This window comes from Gallus gallus, chromosome 2, assembly GCF_016699485.2.
Source record: "Gallus gallus isolate bGalGal1 chromosome 2, bGalGal1.mat.broiler.GRCg7b, whole genome shotgun sequence".
NCBI classification, from domain to species: domain Eukaryota; kingdom Metazoa; phylum Chordata; class Aves; order Galliformes; family Phasianidae; genus Gallus; species Gallus gallus.
This window is the reverse complement of record NC_052533.1, coordinates 18,511,553-18,535,882: the sequence shown is the minus strand read 5'-3', so window position 1 is coordinate 18,535,882 and position 24,330 is coordinate 18,511,553. Positions and strand designations below refer to the sequence as shown.

Below are 24,330 nucleotides of genomic sequence, written 5' to 3'. Positions count from 1 at the left end.
TATTGTCCTGTATGGCTACTTGATTACAGAAATAGGTCTCAGGAAATGTTGGTTTTACTTTGGGCAATATTGTTTATTTTTTTGCTGCAAGACCACTTCTTTCTTTTTCTAGATGGTCTCCTTTATGCTTGTGTTTTGTTTTTTGATTTATTAAAAAAAAAAAAGAGAAGAAGGCAGCTTGTACATTGGCTTCCATTGTAAACTACTTTTCTACACAGAAGCATACTCTGTAAAGAACTACTGCTATTTCTGCTTTGTTTCCCATAGAGCTTTCTACACTTGCTCATCTGTGGTATTTTAAAAAAATCATTTATTTCATGACTAACTTTTAAATAGTTTGCATCATCTCAGCATAACCAAACACTGACCTTGACTGAAATTTTCAGAATCTCCTATGTTTGGATTTTTAAGCATGTAGTCATTTTTGTATAAAAGGTTTCAGAAATACCCTTTTTTTTTTTTTTTTTTTTTTATGTGCTAAATAAGAGTCAGTGACTTACATGATTTTGAGTGAGAATTGATTGCAGTGGAATGGCATGCAGATTATTTTGAGTGTTGGCATCTCAGCTTTGTCATCCAAAGTAACCAGATATTGCCAAGACTTTGACTGTCACCTGAACCATGAACTGGATTGCTGAGCTGGATATATATTCTGGCTGCAGAGTTGGTGGGCCACTAGCACAATCACTTATAGCACATGTAGGATTTGTATATTTTCTTTCTGAATTTGTTGTGACATGGCATGGCAGCAACCACTGTCATTTTAAAGACTGCAAGAAAATTTCCATAAATATATATATGTATTGATCTCTCTCTGAGTGGCAAATGTACCTTAAAGTAATGTTTTGGAAATTTAAAGTGAAATAGTTGTAAAACTATAGCTATTAGGAATGTTATAGATGCTCACTTAAAGCCTATTATAATAAGTTATGTTTAGAAAACTTAAAATACAAAATTCTTCTTAAGGTGTTGGCTCTGAGTACTACTTATTGTTTTGTTATAATATGGTAGTTGTTACATGAACTTAATGGTCAGCTCACTATGAAAGCCTTCATAAATGGTTACAGGAATGGTATGGTTAGGATTTGGAGATAGAGAAAATTATGGTAAGCATTTGCCTTGCCAAATGGTCATGGTTGGAGGCAGTAATATATTCTGTAACACATTTAGAATTTGTATTTTTGTTCTTGACTGTTGACTTGCAATTTTTTCTGCACTCTCAGTAGCAGCAGAACTCCATATTTCAAGTGTGAATTTTACATAAACTCAGATGCATCTTCCATTCTAATCTCTGTTTGCTGTGTTCTCCTCCCTCTCCTTTTAGGAGGACACAGATCATAATTATTATACTTCAAGGACATATGGCCCATATGATTCTACCAGCCGGGATTTATGGGTCAATATAGACCAAATGGAGAAAGATAAAGTAAAGATTCATGGGATCCTCTCCAATACCCATCGACAAGCAGCAGTAAGTTGTTATACTTTTTTTTTTTTTTTTGACTGACATGGATGTTTTTCAACTGTGAGTGATAAAACAGTTCTAAGTATCAAAATATTCCTGTTCAGAGCTTCATCTTTGAATTTTAGCTAAGATTTAAAATTCTGACAGTGTTGCTATCAAAAGATTTCAAGTTATATTTTTGTACTTGATGTAACAGTCCTTCAGAAATGTCTTTAAGATATATGTATATTATATATATATGTGTGTGTTCTGTTTTTAAGGTTAGATCTCAAACTATCTATCAGTAAACTAGTTACATTGCTGAAGTCGGAGGAAATGTTACTATTAATTTCATTAGAGGCAGAACTGGGCTGAGAATTAAATTGCTGAAACTTCACATCTTCCATTGACTGTAATTGTGTTTACACTTCCATTTTGTATGAAGTGTTACACTAACTTTTTCTATTGTGAGAATTGATAAAAATCATTTGTATGACAGATAGAAACAGAAGTGATACATGTGATCACATTTCCATGCCAATAACAAATAAATAAAATAAAGAGTGTAAATAGCAATCTTGTTTAATTTATTTCAATCATGGTAAAATGGGTATGAAAATAATTAATTGGCTTCCATATGTAACTGAATGCAGTATGGTTTACAAGTTATTTTTGCAGATTAGACCTACAGCTAGAACAGCGTACATAGAACAGCCAATAATGTGTGAATTAAATGTAGAAAGTTACAATTCATAATGTGGTTTATTATGTTCTTGTTTCATCTATTCACCAACATACAATGAAAATTTGTTGGGTTTTCCCAGTTTGAAAAAAAAAAAAATCAAGCTAATGCTTTACTTGAAAGTTGTACAGTTTGTTGTTTTTCTTTTTTTGTTGTTTATTTGTTGCTGCTTTGGGGGTTGTTTTTTTGTTTGTTTGTTTGCCTGTTAGTTTGTTTCGAGATGTAGTGGTGTTTAACAGTTTCAAAGCTGAGAAAAAGTCAAGTTAAATTCCTCTTTTCACTCCGTTTATCTGTTATCTCTTTGACACCAGCCAGGTGACTGTCTCAGTGGAAAGTAAGTGACAGCAAGAAGAAATACCCCGGTATTTAATTCTGGATACAAAAAAGCAGACTAGGGTAGCATCTGTCTAACACAGGGCCCAAATCATAAAATAATGTCCTCGCAGTCTGAAAGACTGGAAGAAGCCAGGGATAATACAAATGCAGAGGGCTTAGGCAGTTATGTATCTTTGGAGTAGATTTAATAAAACACTATGTCAGCTATTTTCTTAAGACGGTTTGTTTTTAATGGGGGGTGAGTGAACAGGGAAGGGTACCAAAAAGTATCCCGAAACCTTGCTTTTGTCACCTGGGATTATAGTACTCTGTGTTGAGGGAGAGAATGGAAACATGCAAAACCAATACAGGAGTTAAAAAATACCTGTATAAGCTTAAATATATATATATTATCAGCCCTGGGACCTAAATATTAGTGAAATTCCATTGAGAAATTTTAACCTGTTTCAATAATTAGTGAAGATAACTCTTTCCACACTCTCCTTCTAAGCACTTTTTTTCCAGTTGGTTCGCTAGATTCCTTGCTTCAAAATGTTAATTCCAAGAAGGATATTTTGATCAATTATTGTTCAAGAGGTTTAAAATGAAGTAATGCTTCTGGACTGGATGTGGGATTGATGTGGAGCGTGGTAGAGGGGAGCCTGGCAGCTCAGACTCCTGAGCAGGAGGGCTTTGATATACTCTCCCTATAGCAACTAGCTGTTAAATATTAATCTTTAAAATATTCCTCAAATCTTGTTAGTTCTTTAATACGCTATTACATAATTTAATTGTCTATACCAAGTACCTATTACGTTGTTAGAATTTAGGGCATTACTTTTTGATTGAAGTCAATGGAAGATCTATATCTGACTCGAGTGGGCATAGGATCAAGTCTTTCTCTATTACAAACATTATCATTATACTAATATCTTTATTACAGCAATTTAGAGGACTGTGAAAGACACCTGTGCCCCCTTAAAAGCATTTTAATGTTTATTGTGTTATTCAGAAAGTTAATGCTAATAGAAGAAAAGGGATAATACTGTTTAAAAGATAGAGAGAAGTTCTGGTCAGAAAATTAACATTTTTAACAGTGGAAATAATGGAAATAATGTGAGGTAAAGCAAGGACATAATCTGAGTGAAACGCATACATGAACATAGCATACATGAACATAGCATACAACTTCCCAGCAATGAAAACTTCAAAATGTGACAATTTAAAATTTTTTTATAAGTTTTCTTTTGTGTATACCATTGCGATTAAAAGTTTGGTTACGTATATATGTTTACATACATACAAAAGATGTCATTAAAACCTACTCATTCCAATTAACACAATGCAAGTGAATTCTGTATTCTTATTTTAAAAAAAGAAGCTAATCTTGTCAAAATACTATCTTCCACTTAAGTGGAAAGAAAATCTATCTGATTTAAAGTTGCTGTAAATCTTCAGCTGTTAATTTCTTACTAAATAATTCTGTAAATGTTTCTGGTAGATGTAAATATAACCCTTCCCATGATAATAAATACTCAATTAGTATTTAAAACAAACAAATAAACAAAAAAACACAACAATCCAAGATAGAAGTTGTTGGTTTTGGTTTGGTTTTTTGTTGTGTTTTTTTTTTCAATTTTAATAATTTATCAACCCTTTCCCTTTCTTAAGTGGAGACATCAAAGCTTAGGGGTGAAGGACAGTCAACAATGCTTCTTCACAACATTTTGTTCTGTAGTAACTCCTTTTAAATGCCAAATAGTAAAGAGCCGCAGGCCATTATGCAAGTGGTATCTTTCTATGGGATATATTATTTAAGCCATGAAAAGACCTTACTGGAATTTCAGCAGTTCTTTCTGCCAGGTCTACTGATATGCTCAGAGTTGAGGCAGGTAGAACACCAAGTGATAATTGTGTGGGCACAGCAGTTAACAAGCTTTGGGAGAGCAGTGGAATAGATGAGAAAGGAGAAAGCAGAGAGGGAAAATAAGTGTGAATTTGAATGGTACTTTAAGAAGACCTTAGGTGGGGAGAAATTGGTTCTCCAAATCTCTAAATTACAGTTCTCTGCTGTGATGTCAGCTGGTATAGGATAGACTGACAGAGAAATGAAGTCGTCCCCCCTCCCCCCCCCCCCCCTTTTTTTTTTTTTATTTTGCAATAAGTTTGCTAGTACTGTTGTTTCTTTATAAATTTCAGGTCCTTGTTAGTAAGCAAAAGGTCTGGGAAGTGGTGTCAGTTGAGTTTGAAGAAACAGCTTTCCACTTTTCATCAGATAAGTAACCTGGTAGCAGCAGGGGGTCAGGGAGAGCATCTGAATCTGGAGGAGCACATGGCTGAGGAGTAAACCACCTGCTGGCAAAGGGATCAGACATGCTGTAAAACTTAAATAATGATGGCTCTTCTTAGCAAAGAGGTTTAAAGAACTTTTTTTAAATCATCAAATCTTTCTTAATTTCATTCTTAAAAAGTAGTTATAATGTCTGTTTGAGATGTGTTTTATTTCCTAAAATCTTCAGTTATGAATGTTCACTGTTTTTAGGCTTTTAAGTGCCAGAATTGTTCCTAGTTAGCTGTTGGCAATTTCAAATTTAGAGTAATGAGGCTTCAGTAAAAAATAAAAAGCAATGATTGCAACAGGTATTTGAAGTGGAGGACTCTTCATTTTGTTTTCTGCGCAATATCGATTTTATTTTCTGGTGTTGTTCCTTTCAGAGAGTGAATCTGTCCTTTGATTTTCCATTTTATGGCCATTTTCTACGAGAAATTACAGTGGCAACTGGGGGTAAGTGGCTTTCTAACCATTTACTTTGAGTAATTTGAGAAGAGTTTCTTGCAGCTATTTAAAATCCCCTTTTTCTCCCACATGTGAAGAGAAACTGCAGCATTTATTTCTTGTTTTCCAGAAGAAGAAAATAGTAAAATATCACTATAATGGAAAAACTCAAGCTGCTCAAGTTTAACTGTTATAAAACCTTCTCAGTAGAAGACTTTATGGTATTAATGGTTTTCTATTTAAGTATTCCAGTTGTATGTTTATGTCTGGAGCATTTGCACTTGTAGAGATAGTGCTGGAGCCAAGACAAGGAGGGAAAACTTAGTGCATTTGGACTGCATGAGGACAGAGGATTTTCTATCTGATAATGAGAAATGCTGACAGAAGTATGTAGCTTGTCCCTTACCAGACAAGCTTGTTGTTGGTGTTACTGTGGTGCTGTATAGTGTCTACTGCAGTACCATAGTAGGTAAGAGGTATGATGCAGCCCAACCTCCAAGTCCTGTAGCTCTGTGCACCACTGATGTCTCATGGTTGGGGTCCTGCCTTCCACTACCGCTGGCTGCTGTTTGTGCAGATCTCCTGTTGTTGGGATAGCCTTAGCATCTTCTTAACACAATTCCCCTCCTGCTCATACTCCTTGAAGGAGTATAGAGATGGAAGAGGAGACCAGAGGAAAATAAAATAGTATGGAAGAAGTCAAATACGCAAATAGAGTAGTAAGGATCAGAAGGTGGAAAAAAAGAGAGGCAGAGGGAAGTGTTGCAGGGAATTGCAGCATCCTCTCGTCTCTAACATGTTCAGCAGGTTCACAAATTCTAGCTGGTGGAGCTCTGCTGAGAGGTACAACAGAACAAGAAACAAATATAGAAGTTCCTGTTGCCAGAACTAATCCTGCCTAGTCCCTGGTTAAGGTTTCTCCTTCTGATGTTGTGCGTAACCAACCATGTGTTATTGGAGCTCTGAGCAGGAAAGGTACACCTACAGATTTCAGAGTGGGGGTGGAAACCAGAGCTTCAACAAGAGTAGGAGGAGTGCAGGTTGCTGACTGATGCTCCATGTTAAGGTCTCCAATTTTGCTACTAAAGTAGAAGAATAGAAGAGGTGAACAGAGTTGAAAGAAGTCCAATATTTAATGATCAATTTGCAGTCAAAATAATTTAAAAATAAAGAAAAGGAAGGAAAAAAAAAAAAAGGATGCAGAATTATAGGCTGACTTCAGCATCAAGGTCTTTTCTTCTTGGCCAGCAATGGTCTTGATGCTGAGATAGATCAGATGAGCTATAAACAACTGATTGTAATGTTGGGGACTGCCTGATTACCATTCTACTCTTCTTATGTTTTGGCACTTGATCACTGACACGTAGTTCCATATCCTGTTTTTTGTGTTTATTGTGATCTGAAAGAATGCAGTGGATGGATGCTGCACAGCTAAAGCAGTAGGAACAGTGTTCATTCTGTAAATGTCCCCTAATTCTTACTGCTGAAATTGATTCATGGAAGCATTTAAAGTTTAGTCTTCTTCAAGTAAGTTTTCTATTCTTGATGTTAACTTTTAATAGAAGTCCTGAATCTTTACCACTTGTGTCATTAAAATGCTACATTCATCAGACTCTACCAACTGCTCCCAAAGACCTGGGAGTAAAATGAAGCTCCCAAGCAGATATGTGTAATAGTAATTTGTGAGGAAAGTTTTCCCTTTTAGTGTAGAGCATTTCAAAATAAATAAATAAATAAATAAATAAATACTTGCAGGCATATGAGATTAAGTGAAGTTTGAAACACTCTTTTCTGTTGCTATTAAAGTTAATGGAACTCTTTTTGTTTTTCTCTGCTTCTACTAAGAGCGACAGTACTGCAGTGAATAGATTATGAATTATTGTCATCCTAAATGGGACTTCAACATCAGTCCCTTTAGTAAAGGCCGTTGACATTAGCTCAGAGATACTTCTGTTCCTCATGTGTCACTCATGATTTTCACACTCAGAATTAAGCATGCAAAAGTGAGAACTAATCAATGATCTCTTTAAGAATATTATCTTGATAAAGCTCAGTAACTGTAAGTCATCCTGTCAATTCACAACAGGATGCAATTTAGGCAACTTTAAGACTTTGAAGAAACTTTAGTGAAAAGAAAGATCTACTTCAGTCAAAACTCTCTGATAAATGTTCTGCTTTTGTTCTATTTGAAATTTTTGTTACAGTAAGTTATTGGTGATTCAGCATGTTTTATATCACAGTCACAGAATGGCTCAGGTGGGAAAGGATCTCTGGGGTCTATCTGTTCCAACCCCTGCTCAAGCAGACACCCAGAGCAGGTCGCTCAGGCCCATGTCCAGGTGACTTTGCAAGATCTTCAAGGAGAAGACTCCACAACCCCTCTGGGCAACCCATGTTCAGGCACCTTCACAGTACAGAAGTACTTCCTGATATTTACTGACAGAACCTCCTGTGTTCCAGTTTGTGCCCATTGCCTCTTGTCCTGGCACTGGGCAGCATTGGAGCCTGGCTCTATCCTCTTTGCACCCTCCCTTCAGGTATTTATATGCATTGATTAGATCCCTGAGACTCCTCCAGTCCAATTTTCTCCACCTCTCCTGATTGGAAATGTGCTCCCTTGATCATCGTGGTGGCCTTATGTAAGGCACACTCGAGTATGTCCATGTCTCCTTGTATTGGGATGCCCAGAACTGAAGACAATACTCAGGGTCAGCCTCAGCAACAGAGTTGAGGAGAGGTATCACATCTCTTGACCTGGCTTTCTTGGCTGGCTTTTGGCTAATGCAGTCAAGAGTACTGTTAGCCTTCGTAAAGGTGACAGCATTTTGCTGACTCACATTCAGCTTAATGTCCACCAGGGTCCCCAGGTGCTTTTCTGCAGAGCCACTTTCCAGCTGGATGCCCACCAACAAGTGCTGGTGCCTGGCGTTGTTCCTGTCTAGGTACAAGACTGTGCATTTCTCCTTGTTGAACATCATGGGATTTTTGTTTTCCCACCTCTCCAGTCCACTGTACCTTAACAGTAAATGGTAAGGATAGGCTGCAAGTGCTTTTTATACTGTATTGTCTACTATTTCTTAGTAGCTAACATTTTTACAGTGGCATTTCTAGTATCAGAGTTTTGAAAGACCTTCAGAGGTTATTATGGAATAAAAAGAGTGACAAAGTTAACATGTACAGGATTCCCACATGACAGATGTGCACTTCTTGGAGAACGGGATGGGATTAATTATGTTAATGATAACACTTCAAACTGTTTTTACCTCCAGCCATGAATTAAATAACCTTGTTAAGAGGAAAATTGAGGACATTGGCGCGTTAAATCCCTGACACAATAGAAATGGTTTCTTCAATTCTTCACGTAGGTTGCATTGCAGTGTAGTTTCCAAGTTGCTTAAGATGACTTTGAAATTGTTGAGTTGTATACTCAACTTTTTTTCTGTTTAATGAATAGTTACTTATAACAGGGATTAAAAATAATTAATTTGACTGCTCCATTCACTGTTGTCCTCAGCATATCTTTAGCAGGACTATTTAATTCATAACTAGAAGTTAAGACAGTTGGTAGTATTGTTATTAATGTAATTAGTGATTTGTGGTTCCTTGGGATGTGGACATCTCCCCAGGTTTTCATAGACTCTGTTTTTAAAGCATCTTCTTGTTCTCTTGTGATTTTCATTTGTAACAATGGAAAGGCAATAGTGGATTTGTCATTAAAAAGAAAGTTGTGGTAATTACCACAGTAATTACCTAAGAATCAGTTTTTCTCATAAATAGCTATCAGCTTGTTCTGTTGTGGTTTTAGTTTTGTTGTTGTTGTTGTTTGTTTGTTTGTTTCCTTAAGATTTCCAAAGCTATTTCTGCTAAATTTTCTCTGTCCTCAGGGAGCTTTTCTAGATCCATACAATTCTGTCATGACATGAAATTTTTGACACTTAAATTGTTTGCTTTGATCCATCTGTCACATTTTATTCCCAAACAAAATGAGTTTTGCAAAATAGAAGTCAGTGCAAGTATTAACATGCTGATTATTACTGTTTGCATGGATGAATGGTTCTCTAGCAAATTCATTTCAGTTAATTATGATATTGTTATCAAAATGAATTGAAAGAAATTGTTACTCCTTGAACATGAGTTCCTAAAATTTTAAGTGTAATTACTTTCAGCAAACTAAAAATAGAAAATAGATTTGTGAGCTAAATCCTGAATTCTTGAGTTAATTTTTCCACTCAACCTTAACTTGGCCAAGTAACTACTAATTTCCAAGTTAAAAGGGCAGTGAAACATTGAAACTTAGTTTGCTCTGGTATGTGAAGGTATATGATGAGAGGCTTTTTAATGGTCAGAGGACAGAATAAGTGAGAGGTCCACTGTTGGAGTTGCAGCAGTGTATTAAGAAGCCAGGAATCCCATGAACTGAATGAGATGAAATAAACTTATAAAACATGTTCTATCAGGAAGTAAACATTAACAGAAATACAGTTGATTACTATTTAGTGAAAGTAAGCAAAAGGGCTAAGCGACACGGTTATCGTCTTATGAAAGTTTAGCTGATTGATGATGGGTTGATCACAGATAGTTGTGGAAGGAACACTTAAAGTGCATAGAGTCTGAAATAACTTTGCCATGAGCTATGTCGTAGCCTGCAGACAAATTTACAAGTCAAATGAATAGATCATATACAAAGGTAACAAATCATCTAGCTGTATTGACTTCTACACCCATGTTTATCAACCTAAACTAATGTACAGCCAGGAAAGACATAACCAATATAGTCAGTAGTCTATGAATACTGAAGGCAGACACTTCAAGTAGGTTGGTTGAGTTACATCCTGTGACCAATTCTCTCAGTTTTGTTTACTCTCTCTCTCTCATATATGTGTGTGTGTATGTGTGTGTCTGTATGAAAGGGCCGCTCTGAAATTAATGCCTCCTATTTATTATGTTGCCCCCACAACTTCAGAGGTAGGTGTTGGTGGTATGGCTGTAGAGATTGAACCTTCCTGACAATTTTCCATTACATTTTTTTGCCGTGTGATGGATGGTAGCAGGGGAGCATTGTGACAAAACGGCATCTGACCTTGGAGTACATTTGAAGCAAAAGTGTGGAATTGAATTCCTCCATGTGGAAAAAAATCGCACCCATTGACACTTGTTGATGCTTCTGAAAACTAATCACTGGATGTGAGCATAGTGGGGGTTGGTGCATTTCAAGTGTAACAACAGCAACCATTGGGCACCTCCACTGATGCAGATATTTATGAATGTAGCATATGGGCTCTTGTTCATGGCTGGCAAAAATGCACAGCTAATGTTGGTGATGACTTTGAAAAATAGTGTTATTGAGCTCTTAGTGTCTGTTGTAGTTTCCATGGAAACAGGAGGCATTACTTTCAGAGCAACTTATGTGTGTGTATGTATATGATGCTACAAGGACAGTCTGAGGTGAGGAGCTCAGATGTAGGTGTTTACATTTTGAATGTATTAAGCTGGGTTAATTAACAGTTGAGTCATTTTACCAGCTAGCATGAAGACAGCCTCAAAACTGTCCACCTAACCCATGCAATAGCAAATGCACAAACACAAATACAAATTCAAATTTCAGGAAAAAATATGAAACACAAACAATTCAAAGTTATTGCAGAGAAAAATATTATTCAAAGTGTTCTGCATAGGCAGGCATTTGATGTAGGAATTGCGACAAGTAAGTTCTTTTAGAAAGCTTGCCAAGTACTGAAACAAAGATAGATAAAGAGGCATGTTGTAGGCAATTGAAATAGCCCTGAAAATATTTCAGATGTTTGATATGGCCAGGGATACCTATAATATACAGTATGTATTAAATAAACATAGCTAAGGATGATAGGGGACTGATGCGGAGTTACAGCAGCAGGAGCAAAAAACATGTGCAGTGTGTTTTGAAGTAGAGTAGAGATGGGTCTTTTATAAGCCAACCATATATTTCCTCATTTCTGTAGCTTACTGCTCAGAGATCTGGAAACTAGACATCTTGTCAGACACTTCCAGGGTATCCAGCAGACCCAAAGCCTTGATGCATTTCAGCAGAGCAGTCAGCTATTCCAGCCTGAGGTTTTTGAGGCAACAACTCCTAGTCATCTTGTAGGGAGTTCCCCTGAGAATGGGGATTCGTTCTCATGTAGCCCTGATGAAGCTGGAGCAAGCAGTTAAATTTGTAAAGACTATGTTGGGAAAAGTTGCCAATAAAATAACAACAATACTAAGGTTTGATAAATGAGCCTTTGATGGAGGAACATCCTGAAGCAGTAGGCCTTGACATTATTTGAAATAAGCATTAATACTACCATTAATAGCGGCAGGATTATTGGACAAAATGAAATTATAGTATTAAATCTCACTGTGATCAAATAAATATTAGCAATTTTCTAAAACTGAAATCAAGAATTCTTTGTATGGTCATGCCTAAAGTCAGATTATGGCTTTAAAAATATTTGTATTTATTAAAGAGGGGGATCTTTGTGCATATAAGATGACACTGCTCAGCCTTTCATCAAAACTGAAGACGTTTTACCTGCTACTGACCCAAAGTGACCTCACAGACACTGAAAATATTGAAATCCATTCTCCCCTGAAACCTGCTGTTATCAGAGCTTGCATCACTGAGCCACTGCAAGGCACCTGAGTGCAGTCTCTCAACAACTCACCAGCTGGAGCAACAGATTCATAGTCATCTTTTATTCTCATGAGAAAGGCTCATGTTTATTCCAGTATCAGACTGTTCAGAAGTGTGTATATGATTTGTAACAACAGAGGGAAAAACTTGAGTTAACTAGCTAGTTAGCTGCTTAAATGTGTAATTTTGATATGTTATGAAGATTCTTTTGGACAGGGAGTGTGTAAACAAGGTAATGGCATTCATGTTTAACTGTTCTTTTCCTAGACACCCCAGGAGGAATGCTATGAAAAATAATGGCCAAACTACAGGGAATTATAATGTAATTTTGTATCATGTTTTGCAACACTTTATTTTCAGGGAGTAAGAAAATGGAAAAAGGATATCTGTGCTGCAGAAATAGGAAAAAAGACTGAGGTTGCACTGCCCAAGCTCCATCTTTTTGTTTTGTCCCCCTGAGCAATAGCTCTGAGCAGGAGGGAAATCTGTCTTCCTGGGTGGTGTGCTAGAAGATGTAGAGAGTATCACTGTACTGAGTGGAGCATGTTATTAGAGTCTGGCAGAAATTTCTGGTTGTTCTGCTCTGATCTCTTCAACAAAGGAGCCTCCAGGAAATGTGTTCACCCTTAATGAAGAGCAATTTGATAACAAAACTCAACCTATGGGTGACAGCTGTTAAATGGCAAGGGTGATATAAAGCTGGGTATATATCACAGTGTTTCTGGCCAAAATCAGTGACTCTGACTACCCTATGTCTGTTGCAGGGAATCATACTTGTCATCACCAGCAGGCAGCTTGCTCTGAAGGGCTGTGGAAAGTTGCCTGTTGACTGGCAGAGATCCACTCATACAATTGCACTTTTTACCTCCTTACATCCTGTCTTTTTCTGAAGTATTGTATTACGATGCAGCTGTTAATATTTTTTCCTCCCTGTACAGCTTCCTTTGTCTTTCGCTCTTGTGACTAAGTGTCCCTTTTGGAACTACCTTTCCCCTTTCTGTAAGGGGCCACCTTTCTACTAGCTTCCCCTGGAAACTGCTTTGTCTTGCTTTCTATCAGCAAACTCTTAAAACTATTTCTGCACCTGCCCTTATGCTTCCTCTGTACAAATAAGACCAGAAACACTTAGGGCAAAGATAATAAGCTTGGGGGCAGAAAAAAAAAATCCATATGCTTTGACATCACTCTGAACTTGACATACAAAGCATTTGCCAGATTTGGGCTGTGAAGTTTATTGGAAGTAGTTACACAGAAGTGGTAACAAGACTTAAAATGACTACATTTGTATTTGTCCACGAGGCTCTGTTTCAGAGAATGACAGATAATTAACCAACACATTTGTCCACATGGAATGTCAAATACTTAAATAATTTTGCAGATCAGATAATAATAACTTGAATAGCTTCATGTTAGGGTAAACAGCCTACAGGACAGCCAGCTGAACAGTAGGGAATTGTTAGGTATTCGCTGTGTCTAAGATAAAATTCTACAATAAAGAGTGGATTTATAGTAGCCATATCTTATGTTGTCTTATTAGTAGCGTTGCAAAGATTCAATAACATTGTGTTTTTATACTACAGTAAAAAGTTTTAATGCATGACAAGTCTTTATTCCTGCATCTCCCACAAAATATAGTGTTTATTTGGTTTGTTGTATGAGTTTAAAAAGTAAACTTCATTTATGCTGCAGATCCAACAGACTTTGTAAAATCTACTGTGCATATCCAGCCTCATGAAGTTTAATGTGGTTTTATTTTGTATTTTCTACCCTTATAGCTCTTTTATATCCTATTCTTAATGTATAAGATGGAATAATTGAACACTGCAAACCCCAGTGGAAAAGTCATTTACAAAAACAAAAAATTATTTCCAAAACAAAACAAACAAATCGAAATCTCATGAGAACAGTGGATGAGATATTTGATTTCTAATTAGAGGAGAAAATTTCTTATAAAGAATAGAAAATCACAGAAGTGTAGGGGGTAGAAGGAATCTCTAGTCCAACCTCCCCTACTAAAACAGGTTCCCTACAGTACACAGTAACCTACAGTAGGTTACACAGGAAAATGTCCAGGCAGATTTTGAATATCTCCAAAGAAGGAGACTTCACAACCTCCCTGGGCAGCCTGCTCCAGTGCTCTGTCACCCTCAAAGTACAGATAGTTTTTTTTTCCTCATGCTCAGATGGTGCTTCCTGTGTTTCAGTTTTTGTCCATTGCCCCTTGCGTTGTTGCTAGGTACCACCAAAACAGGCCTTTTCTTGCTATGATAGTGTTGCATTCGAATCATAGAATGGATTTGGTTTGAGGGGTAGTTCCAACCTGCCTGCAATTTGCAGGGTATCCAGCCACCAGATCAGATTGCCCAGGGTGCTGTCCAATCTGGCCTTGAGTGTCTCCTGAGTTGGGGCATCAGCAACCTACCTAAGCAATCAATTTCAGTGCCTCACCACTCTCTGAGTAAAAAATCTATTCCTAACATCTAACCTAAATCTTCCTGCTTTTAGTTTAAAGCTTGTCCTATCACTATCAGGTGGTGTAAAAATTCAGTTCCCCTCCTGTTTGTAAGCTCCTTTCAAGTATTGGAGTAAATAATATCTTACTGTGGAAGCCTTGGACCTCATTAAGTGTGCTCAGTCCATAAAACTAAGTATCATAAAATATTACTTCTATATGTCTACTTCATAAAGTCAAAGTAAATAATTACATATATGCTGGCAGTTGGTCTCAAACATTTAAAGTATTTATTCAAATGAGATCTTTCAAAGCATGGATGAGTTAGAGACCAGTTGGGCTGGGAAATGTGTTGAATATGCAGCTTGTAATCAAAATAACTTATTTCATATAAGGATTACTCTAAATTGCAATAGTTAGTAAGAGGTGGAACGTTATTTTGAATTCTATCCAGTTAAAATTTGTAGCTATCCTTTTCCAAAAAGTTAATGTGGAGCTTTGACTAAAGCTTGGTTCTTGGTCCTCTTAAATAAGATTTGTTTTGAGAGAGCTCAGTTCCTAATAATAGCAATTAAATGCAAAGATCTGTCACAAGCTTTCCAGTGTGTTGGTCCCACGTGCATTAGAGTGAAGGCTCTTAACTTTTGTCTCTCAGAGGAATGTGTTGTAGACCTCCATACAGGCTTCTGTAAATGGAAGATTAAGACTTTGAGTGTGAAATCATGTATGTTATTTGATGCTACTACTGACAGGTACCATAGCACCATATAACAATGCTAGTAGCTCACAACAACCAGGGGGCTTTGTCTCCTTTGTCTATCTGTACCTGCAATAGATTTATGTTCTGAATCCTAACATGATGATGAAATTTCTGTATTTCCTTATATTTATGGTGAATTCTATGGATTTCTGCATTGACTGGTTTGTCTGACTCGTGAAGCCGTTTGGCTTTATTTCTCATTCAGAGAATCTAAGTTCTTTTATTTAATTAATAAGGGGAAGGAATTACAAAATTAAATCCTTGAAACAAAGCCCTAGTTTCCAACTTAGAATATCTTGGAAGATAAGTTTTTTTTTTTTTTTTTGTACCTCTTTTTTTGTTGTTGTTGTTTCAAGCTTACTAAATCGTTGGGCCATTGGCAGTATGTCCAAAGCAATTGTAGCAGAAGTGAGGAGGATCTGTTTGCTGTGCAGTAAATCAGCTTCTTGTTGTCTTAAATAAAAGTTTGAAAGCGTAGGGAGGCTTAATTAAAATCAGTGAAGGATTTAAAAATGAATACTGAAATCACTGCTGGAGAAATACATTTAGCAAAACAAATAGTGTCCTAAAATGGTTCCAGAGCAGCCCGTAGGGACCCGGTGCCAATCCTTGCTGAGGAGAAGGCAGGAAATATTCTGGGGGAGCCATAAGAAGACATCAACAAAAAAGACTGGAACCATCCTAGTGGTAGCATGGCCCCACATTAAGAGGCTGTTTTGTCACCTAGTTTTACGCGCTACCAGTAGCCTTATTAAAAAATAAATGCAATTTCTCTTCCTTGTTATTAAGCATCTGCTTTGTATCCAAAGTTACTGATTACCCATAATTTCCATTTCCTATCTGTGTTTCTGAAGACTGCTGGAGAGCATGAAAAGAACATGAATCAAACCATGTAAGCCTTTTTATGCTTATTACTTCACATAAAGTATTCTAATTTCCCTATTTGGGATCTGTTAATGTCAGAGGAAATGTCTACACTTATAATTTCACTAGGAACAGGCAGTATTGGGAATACTTTTTCTTCTAGTATCTTGATGGTACTGCATTGTGGATGTGATGACTGTCCTTTTTGGCTCCTGGAGAGAATTAAGAAAAGCCAATTGCTACTCTACATTTAAAATACTGTATGCAACTACTGTCTGAGTCACATTATGAAAAATTACTTGTCCTTTGCCAGCTTCTTCATTATAATACAATCTCTTTCTGGGCAACAACCTTTTGTTGAGCCAGTCCTTGCTAAATTCATTACCATTGCAAATTGTCAGATTGATATCAGCCTGTTGTCTGAAACAAAGGGCTTTGAAATAGGTTACCTTGGATCTTTGTCAGTTTTGACCTGGGACCTAAATTGGGATCTAAATTTCTTCCCTCACTTCTCACAATTTTTGCCTTGACTCCATTCACACCCTTTCCTCCTATCAGTCTTTTGACTGAGTGACATGCCCAGCCTTCAAGCTTCCTCCTGCGTATGCTTGCTCCTGAGATGTTTCCAGATATAAGCAGGGGAGAAGAAACACCTATGATCAGCTAATAGATTAATTCTGTGCTAAAGTGTTGATTTCATGATAAGACTGTCATGAACATTTGAAGGTTTAGAAAGTGGAGTATTGTTTTTGTAGAATGCTGACCTCAAAAGTAAGCCATTGTTTTCATGTATTTTATTTCCACTTACTTCGAACAGCTTCTTCATGTTTCTGAGCATTGATAGGACTACTCAAACAGAGCTTTTATTTCAGGTCTATTACCACTAGGCCCATATTATAGTAATAATTTCATATATGACTTCTTCTCTTTGGTTGTGATGTGCAAATAGGCTCCTGGTCCAGTCTCCTAAAGCTGCTTGTGGCCATGCTTTTCTTGCACGTTTCCAGGAAATAAGATATCCAGAATCACTAAAAGTTCCTGCTCTGACTTACTGACAAGTCCTAATCCTAGCTATTAAAAAGTAAGGGATGAATAACCAAGGGTGTACGCCCAACAGTGTATCTCCTTCAAGTGCTAGCAGATTTGAAGCTTTCTTCTGTTTTCCAGAGACAGCACTGGCATAAGGTAGTAGAAAGGGTCTGCCCTGCATTTCCTGTTAGAAGTGTTTTAACCTGAGCCGTAGTAGTATAGCAATACTACAAAATCTGTTCCAGCTGACATATAGCCTATAACTCTATTAACCAACCTGAAAAAAGAAAACCAGATCTTGTAAAACCAAATCATGACCTCTGAGTGGCCAGTTACCTTGAAAAGTACTTCTGTAGCTATTTGCTAAAGTAGAAATGGTTGTTTTTAATTTCAGGCTTCTATATGTGGTAGTCTGGGATGGGCCTGCATGTCTGAGAGTAGTCTGAGTCTAAAGGCTGTTGGAGAACACTTAAATGTTGGTTGTTCTAAGAATCAAAGGACTTTATTGGCTTGCTAAAAATAACTCTGGCATTATCCTATTGTTTCATCAAAGAAATAAATTCTTATTAATATAAGAGTTTATTAACAGGATTGTGCTACCTTGGTAATTGTTATAGCATGAGCTGAATGGCAGTAGATGTGGGATTTCATATATCTCAATGGGAAGATGCAGTGAAGCCAAATAAAGCAAGGTGTTTCAAGGTGTTTTCAAGGTGTTATTTAGCAGTGGCTTAATTGTGCAATAAAAGTAAATTTCTATAAGTCTTTTTTTTTTTAACTGCAGTTTTTGTTCTGCTTTCATTCCTTACCTTATGTGGGGGAGGCATGAAGCATAAAAGAGTAATATTATCTCGGGAGCATTCACTATGACTCTTAATTCCACCTCTTTCAGTCCTATGCATTAAAATACAGAACTTGCTTCTTTGAAGTAGTTTTCTGTGCTTTATGATTAAAAGACATTATACATATTATATTTTAAGATTTTTTTTTTTTTTTTTTTTTCTTTTCAGATTTCTATATCCTAATTTCTACCTGCCTCACAAAATGAATTGCAACCAATATTTTGGGATCAAAATTATGTTCTTAAACCATGAGTCAGATTTTATTCACAAGTGGTGTTCTGTTAGACCTGGAGACTTTAGGGCCTCCTTAACATACGCAGCAATTATGTGAAATGTGCACCTGCTACTTTTTCCAAATAATGCATTCCTACCTGCTGCTACTACTTCATTTCCTTCACCTTAGCAGCTGTGAGCTGTAAATTGTTAAAAGTGTCAGCCTGCAGTTATGTCAGTAATTATGTGACTCTCCTCCCTCAAAAAAGTCTATGTCCATATTTTCAGGAAAAATTCTTCAGACCTTCTTCAAAACATGTTATGTTTTCTTAGCTGTTCTACTAATTTCCTGGCTTCTTTTAAACAGTAACACGAAAGAAAAGCCACTTTTTAAGTTGGAGGAGATGCACTGCCCTTGAACATCCAGCCAGCAGCTCAATCAGATGCACAAAAATCTCTCTTTAAGGAAAACTTCAGAGTTTCTACAACTGTTCCATAAAAGCTGTAGCTTTTATGACCATTTTAGTTACTAAGTCCAACTTCTAGTATAAACATGGGCTTCTGATAATACAGAGATGAGAAAGTTGTACACTCAGCTGTAAAAATGTCAAATAAGGTTTGGCAGTAATTCAAATGTATTCACTCAAGATGTACTGAAAAGTTTTGGTAGAACTACTTGTGACCTGTGGTACTTCTGAGAATTTGTAGTGTTTTAAAATCTTGTCCTAGTTCTCAAACTGGAAAGTATAATTATTCCAATTTTTATAGATATATTTTTGCACCTGTTTTCCTGGAGGAGGAAAGGAACATTTATGAGGTGTATCAGTGATTTTAACCTAGCTAAAAAATACCTCAAGTATATCTTATCAAGCACTGCGGAAATAAGTTGTTGGAGTCATTTCATTGTTTGAGAGGCTAACTATATGGAGTTTATCATCACTGTTGCTTATTGAGAAGACACAGTTTTGCTGGAAACTGAAACAGAGCACAAGTATAATGTCTATCTATAAATGTACATCTTAAAAAGTTTATCAATTATAAGTTACAGCAGTACAGTTATCAATTCTTCCAGTAGGTTTAATTATGTACATTTGAAATGTGCATTTACTATGGTAAATTATGTACTTTGTCTACATAAACAAAAAGGTAGAAAAATATATGTGAAGTACTTTTTATCCTTAGTATATTTTAAAACTCGTAGTTGTCAGTTTGCAGACTGGAGTTTTATGTGTATGTTTTATTGGCAGGAAGCTAACCTACTTCTGTCATATATTCTTGTTAAGTTCTTATTAAGAGTGAGGAAATTGGAAGAATCACATTTGTATTGAATCTCATACGGCATTGTTTTTCTTTCACACGTGTTGAAGGTATTTATCTTCCAGGCAAAACTATACTACTGGCTAGGCAAACTCAGGAAGGTTCTAAACTATTTCTGTGTTGACATTTTTTTTTGTTATAAATTTAGTGATTTTGACCATCAGTTTAGATATTAAAGGTCAGCTCCATTAACTGTGATTATGTGAATGTGTGAATGTTTAAAAACTAAATATTTAGTGCTTCCTATTTATAAATTTTAATTTTTTTCTAATACATCCATATATTTGTGTTTTTACCTTCTGTTCGTATTACAAGGATGCCACATTCAGGTCAGTTTTTTTCTTAGTTTTGTTTCTGGATAATGTCTTATACAATGAAATGTAATCACCTTTATTGACTTGCTGCTCCTCGTGGGTCACAGTGTCTGCTGTGCTTGCCATGCTGTAGGCCATAGAAAGCTGCCCAAAGGAGACAGCTCTTCACTTTTGCTTCTTTTGGTGAAATTGATTGCTGAAACTGAGGACAAATGATAGCTTTTGTCCTTCCACAGATGCTTGCGAGGTTAGATCTCCTTGATGTGTACTGTATGAAGTTGCTCATTCAATAGAGACCCTTTTTTTTTTTTCTTTTTGTAATCATAGGCACCTATGAGACACATTAAAACATTTTTCCTGTTTTATCTGTATAATGTTCTTTTTGGGAAAATGATCCTTTTAGAACACTGCAAACTTTTAAAAGGATATGAATTCTAAAATACGGAGCTACTACTCCATGCTAATAGATTTTTGGCATTAGCAAGGTATGGCTCAACTTTGAGAAAATTCTGAGGTTAGTTCTCTGCCTGTGTGTGCTATACCCCTCTGTATGATGGGTAGTTAGATGATCAGAGGGTATAGTATGTGACTTTTCAATGGGAACATCCTGACTTCCCATTTGTCTGTTCTTCAGCATCACCCTCAGCAGTCAGCTGCCTCACCTCCATTTGTTGGAAGCCTGACTACTGCAAGAACAAACAGCAGTGTTTGTAGGCACCTTACCAGCATGTTGGCACTAATGCATAACTTTCTGATGTGTCCATTAATTGTATTAATTAATTAATTAATCTACTGCAATTCTGTAGAATGATGGTTGTGTTGTAACAATTAATTAATGCATTTTGATAATATGGCAAATAACTTTGTCACCTCGGTATATTAATGTAAAACTGGGACTGTGCCGAAAAATAGATGATGTTTAGCAAGCAGTCAACTTGTCCTTTAAGCCAGCAGGCACTGAAAGTATATTCAGTGGATAGCACTGTGAGACAGGTGGTCTCCAAAGATAACAGTATACTAGGATAAACTTCAATGAAAACAGAATGTAAGGTGTAGTGGAAATGAGAGCTCATTTTGAATAGGTTTACAGAGATCTTGTCATCTCATTATTTTCTGTGGCAGACTAATACTCTTGTTAATATTTTTACTTCAGACAGTCTAACTTTGTTCTTTCAGTCTGTGTGGCATTCTCTTTTCTTTTTTTTCTTTTCTTTTTTTTTTTTTTCTTTATACTTCTGTGGCTCTCTCTTTAACATCCATAAAGTCCACACAACTGGAACAGTGAAATTAGTAATATTATAATTTTTACTCAGTGATCAAAAGGTCAGTTAAATGACGTTTTGTCCTCAGGATGTTTCTGCATGTGTAAGTATTAGGAATTCTTTTGTCTCACATTTTATTGTAATTAAATGAGTCTGAGAATAGCAGAAAACTGTACAAATTGGTGGGGCCTCATTCCTGGAGGTGAGGAGAAAAGCCCCAGCCCACCAAGCTAGCATCACTCAGGTTAGCTCCAAGAAAATTGAGATGTTTTCACAATTCCAAAAGGTGGTGACCTAGATGAGTCTAGTGTGTCCTTAAAAGGCTGCTTGTCCTTAGTATTGAATGGACATTCTTTTTGGATGTCCTGGTTTTAGATGTGGTAGAGTTGATTTTCTTCATAGGGTCTGGTATGATGGTAAGTTTTGGTTTTAAGAGAAAAACAGTGTTGATAAAAAAATGGTTGTTTTAGTTGTTGATGAGTTGTGCTGTGCAGAGCCAAGGACCTTTCAGTTTCTCAGCTTCTCATGCTGCCCTTTTAGCGAGGGTCTGAAGGCACAAGAAGCTGTGAGGGGACAGAACCAGGACAGCTGACCTGAACTGCCCAGAGGGATATTCTGTACTACGTGGTGTCATGTGAAAAAACTTGAAAAGTTGTAAGGAGCAGCCACTGCTTAGAGACTGGCTGGGCAGCAGTTGGGAGGTGGTGAGCAATTGTATTGTGCATCTGTTATTTTGCATGTATAAATATATATATGTATGTATATATGTGTATATATATATATATATATATATAAAATTATTATTATTATCATTACTATTTTATTTTTTTTTCCTCTTCCCACTGGGAGGTGAGAGGGGTGAACAAGCAATTGTATGGTACTTAGCTACCAGACAAGTTAAACCACAGCATGGGGAAAGAGGAAAAAACTAATTTGGTAAGACACTCTATGTCCAGACATAGTTTATAGAAATTCTGTACTCAGGACAGTTTTGGAATGTGCTTTTATGTGGCCTCAGAAAGTCTATAAATTGACGCATTTTTTTTTTTGATGTGGGTAAATATATGTTAGAGAAGAAAAAAGAAGGGAAAAAGTAACACATTCATTTTCATACGTTTATTTACATGACACTGGAATTATGAAAAATATAAATTACTGGGTTTAATTGATGTAAAGCCATGGTAGTCAGCTATATAAATCCATCTTTAAGAGCTTGAGACATTATGTAACTTGGCAGGGATTAGGGTCATTTTACTATATTGCTATGTGCCATAAAATGATGATAAAAAAATCTGGATTTTCTTACGAAACATTGTTTTCTTTCTATCCTTCTTCCTCTGATAATATTGAATTTTCGTTGTGGCTATACTTCTGATTTTGTTCTTTGTTGATTTTTCCTGGAGATTTTCATTTACATCATCCTGGAAGTTTAGTCTTTTTTGCTATATGAAGGTAAGAGCAAAGGACAATGATGAAATCATCAGCTTTTCATATTTTGTCTGTTGTATTTAACCTGACAGGGCTATCTCAGGCTTGTATTTGTGTTCTATCTATCATTTTTTTCACAACATATATTGAACTTCAATTTCAAACAGATGAATCAATGAATGTATTTTTTATTTTATTTCATTTATCTCTGGTTATATCAATTCTTTCTGGTCTGTTGACTGTCTTAGAGCTTCAGATTGATTTGCTTCCCATCTTATTGTCTCTAGTCTTTTCATTGTCTTCTTGCTGTTATTTTGGCTACTGTATACTGTCTTTATTTAAGAATGCTGCCATTCTACAGACCATTTCTGCCCATATTTCAGTATATTCTCAAGCTTTTAAAATGGTTGAAAGAGAACTTTATATCTGAAAGGTCAATATTATCTCCTCAAAATCTGTAGATTTGTTATTGACTTCAGCAAGACTGGAATCAATCTGTGACGAAGTTTAGCCTTATCCTCCTATTGTGTCTCATCATTACCTGAGACTGAAAGCTGCTCGTTGGCAGAACAGTGCTGTTTATGACCGACTTATGGTAAGCTTCGCAAAAAAAGACTGAACCTCTCACTGTGGACTGCACAGGCCAGCCATGTAAATGATCGTAGAATCTTTGAACACTTCAGATCAAGAAGGACTTTCAGAGATCACTATATCCAGCTGTGTACTTAAAGCAGAAGGATGATAAGTGAGCCTTGCCTAAAATATATTTATTCCTTTGATGTATTTAAAATACATGAAGTGTAGAGGTAAATTTTAAATTTAAAATCGATATCAGAGTTGCAATAAAATTTGAGATTAGATATTTTAACTTTCAAGCAATATTAGAGAGGTAAAACCACGGAATATGCCGAAGACAGGAACAAAAAAAGTTTGACTAATACAGGAAAATGAATTTAGCATTGTGGAATAAGCAAACTGTGGAGTGCTTGTAGGCATCCCTGCTTCATAAATATTCATCTGACCTTCAGGTTCACCTGTAGTCAAAGAGTAAAAGCTCTTGTAGACTCAGTCAAGCAAGGCTGATCACAGACATGGGGAACAAGATGCATTACAATTCTGTACTTTTTGTTCCACTTAATTTTGTAAGATGCCATGGACTTCTTTACCAACAAATTCATTTTTATGCTATTAGAGCAATTCACTATTTTCATCTTAATCAGTTGTTACACAATCCTCAAATAAAATTACAGTTGAAAATAACTGCTCAAAGCTTTTTCTTAAATGTGGCAATGTTCAGGTTATTTGTTTGGATCTTCTTAAAAAGAACAGAATGAACTACTTCCATTTATTCCAGTTATTCTGACCAATTATTTTGACCAGTTATGCTGACTAGTCCTTACCACAGAAAGAATTAAGGCTTGACTGCTTTACTGATTGATTCCATGAAACCAAAAGTAACTTCATGAAACAATTTTCCTTTCATCTGTTCAAGATGATTGGTGAATTAAAATCTCTGGCCTAAAAAATTATTTTGTGTTACACCTATAAGTAGGTTCCAACCTAGTGATATCACAGTAGTAACCTGAGGAAGAAACAAAATACCCGTGTAATGGGCGAGTGAGTAGAAAAATTTCATGGAGACACTGAGTGAAAGAATCTCAGTGTAAGAGCTTGATTGATATCTATGGATACCTTCTCAAACTTGTAAGAAAGTTGAGAAAATAAATAGCTATGAGAATAATAACTTAGTGCATTATCAGTTAACTGGATGATTAAAACGAAGGAGCATTTGGATTTGACTCCCCCTCTAACCCATCAACAAAATGAATGCAGTGTATGTATGAATTTGTAATGCGATGTGCATTTTATGAAAGAAAAGTTTCCATGGCAACACAGCAGAAAATCGATAAATGAGTTGTG

At 36.3% G+C, this 24,330-nt stretch overlaps 1 protein-coding gene across 3 annotated transcripts in view; it reads left to right on the top strand.

Annotated features, from left to right (window-relative positions):
* Positions 1-24,330, top strand: part of PLXDC2 (plexin domain containing 2) — a 234,730-nt gene that overhangs the window by 130,568 nt on the left and 79,832 nt on the right. For all 3 annotated transcript variants that reach the window (XM_418613.8, XM_046938254.1, XM_040691787.2), the window contains 2 exons: positions 1,325-1,471; positions 5,217-5,286. In XM_418613.8, coding sequence (XP_418613.3) covers positions 1,325-1,471; positions 5,217-5,286 — 217 coding nt within the window. The remainder of the gene's footprint in view (positions 1-1,324; positions 1,472-5,216; positions 5,287-24,330) is intronic.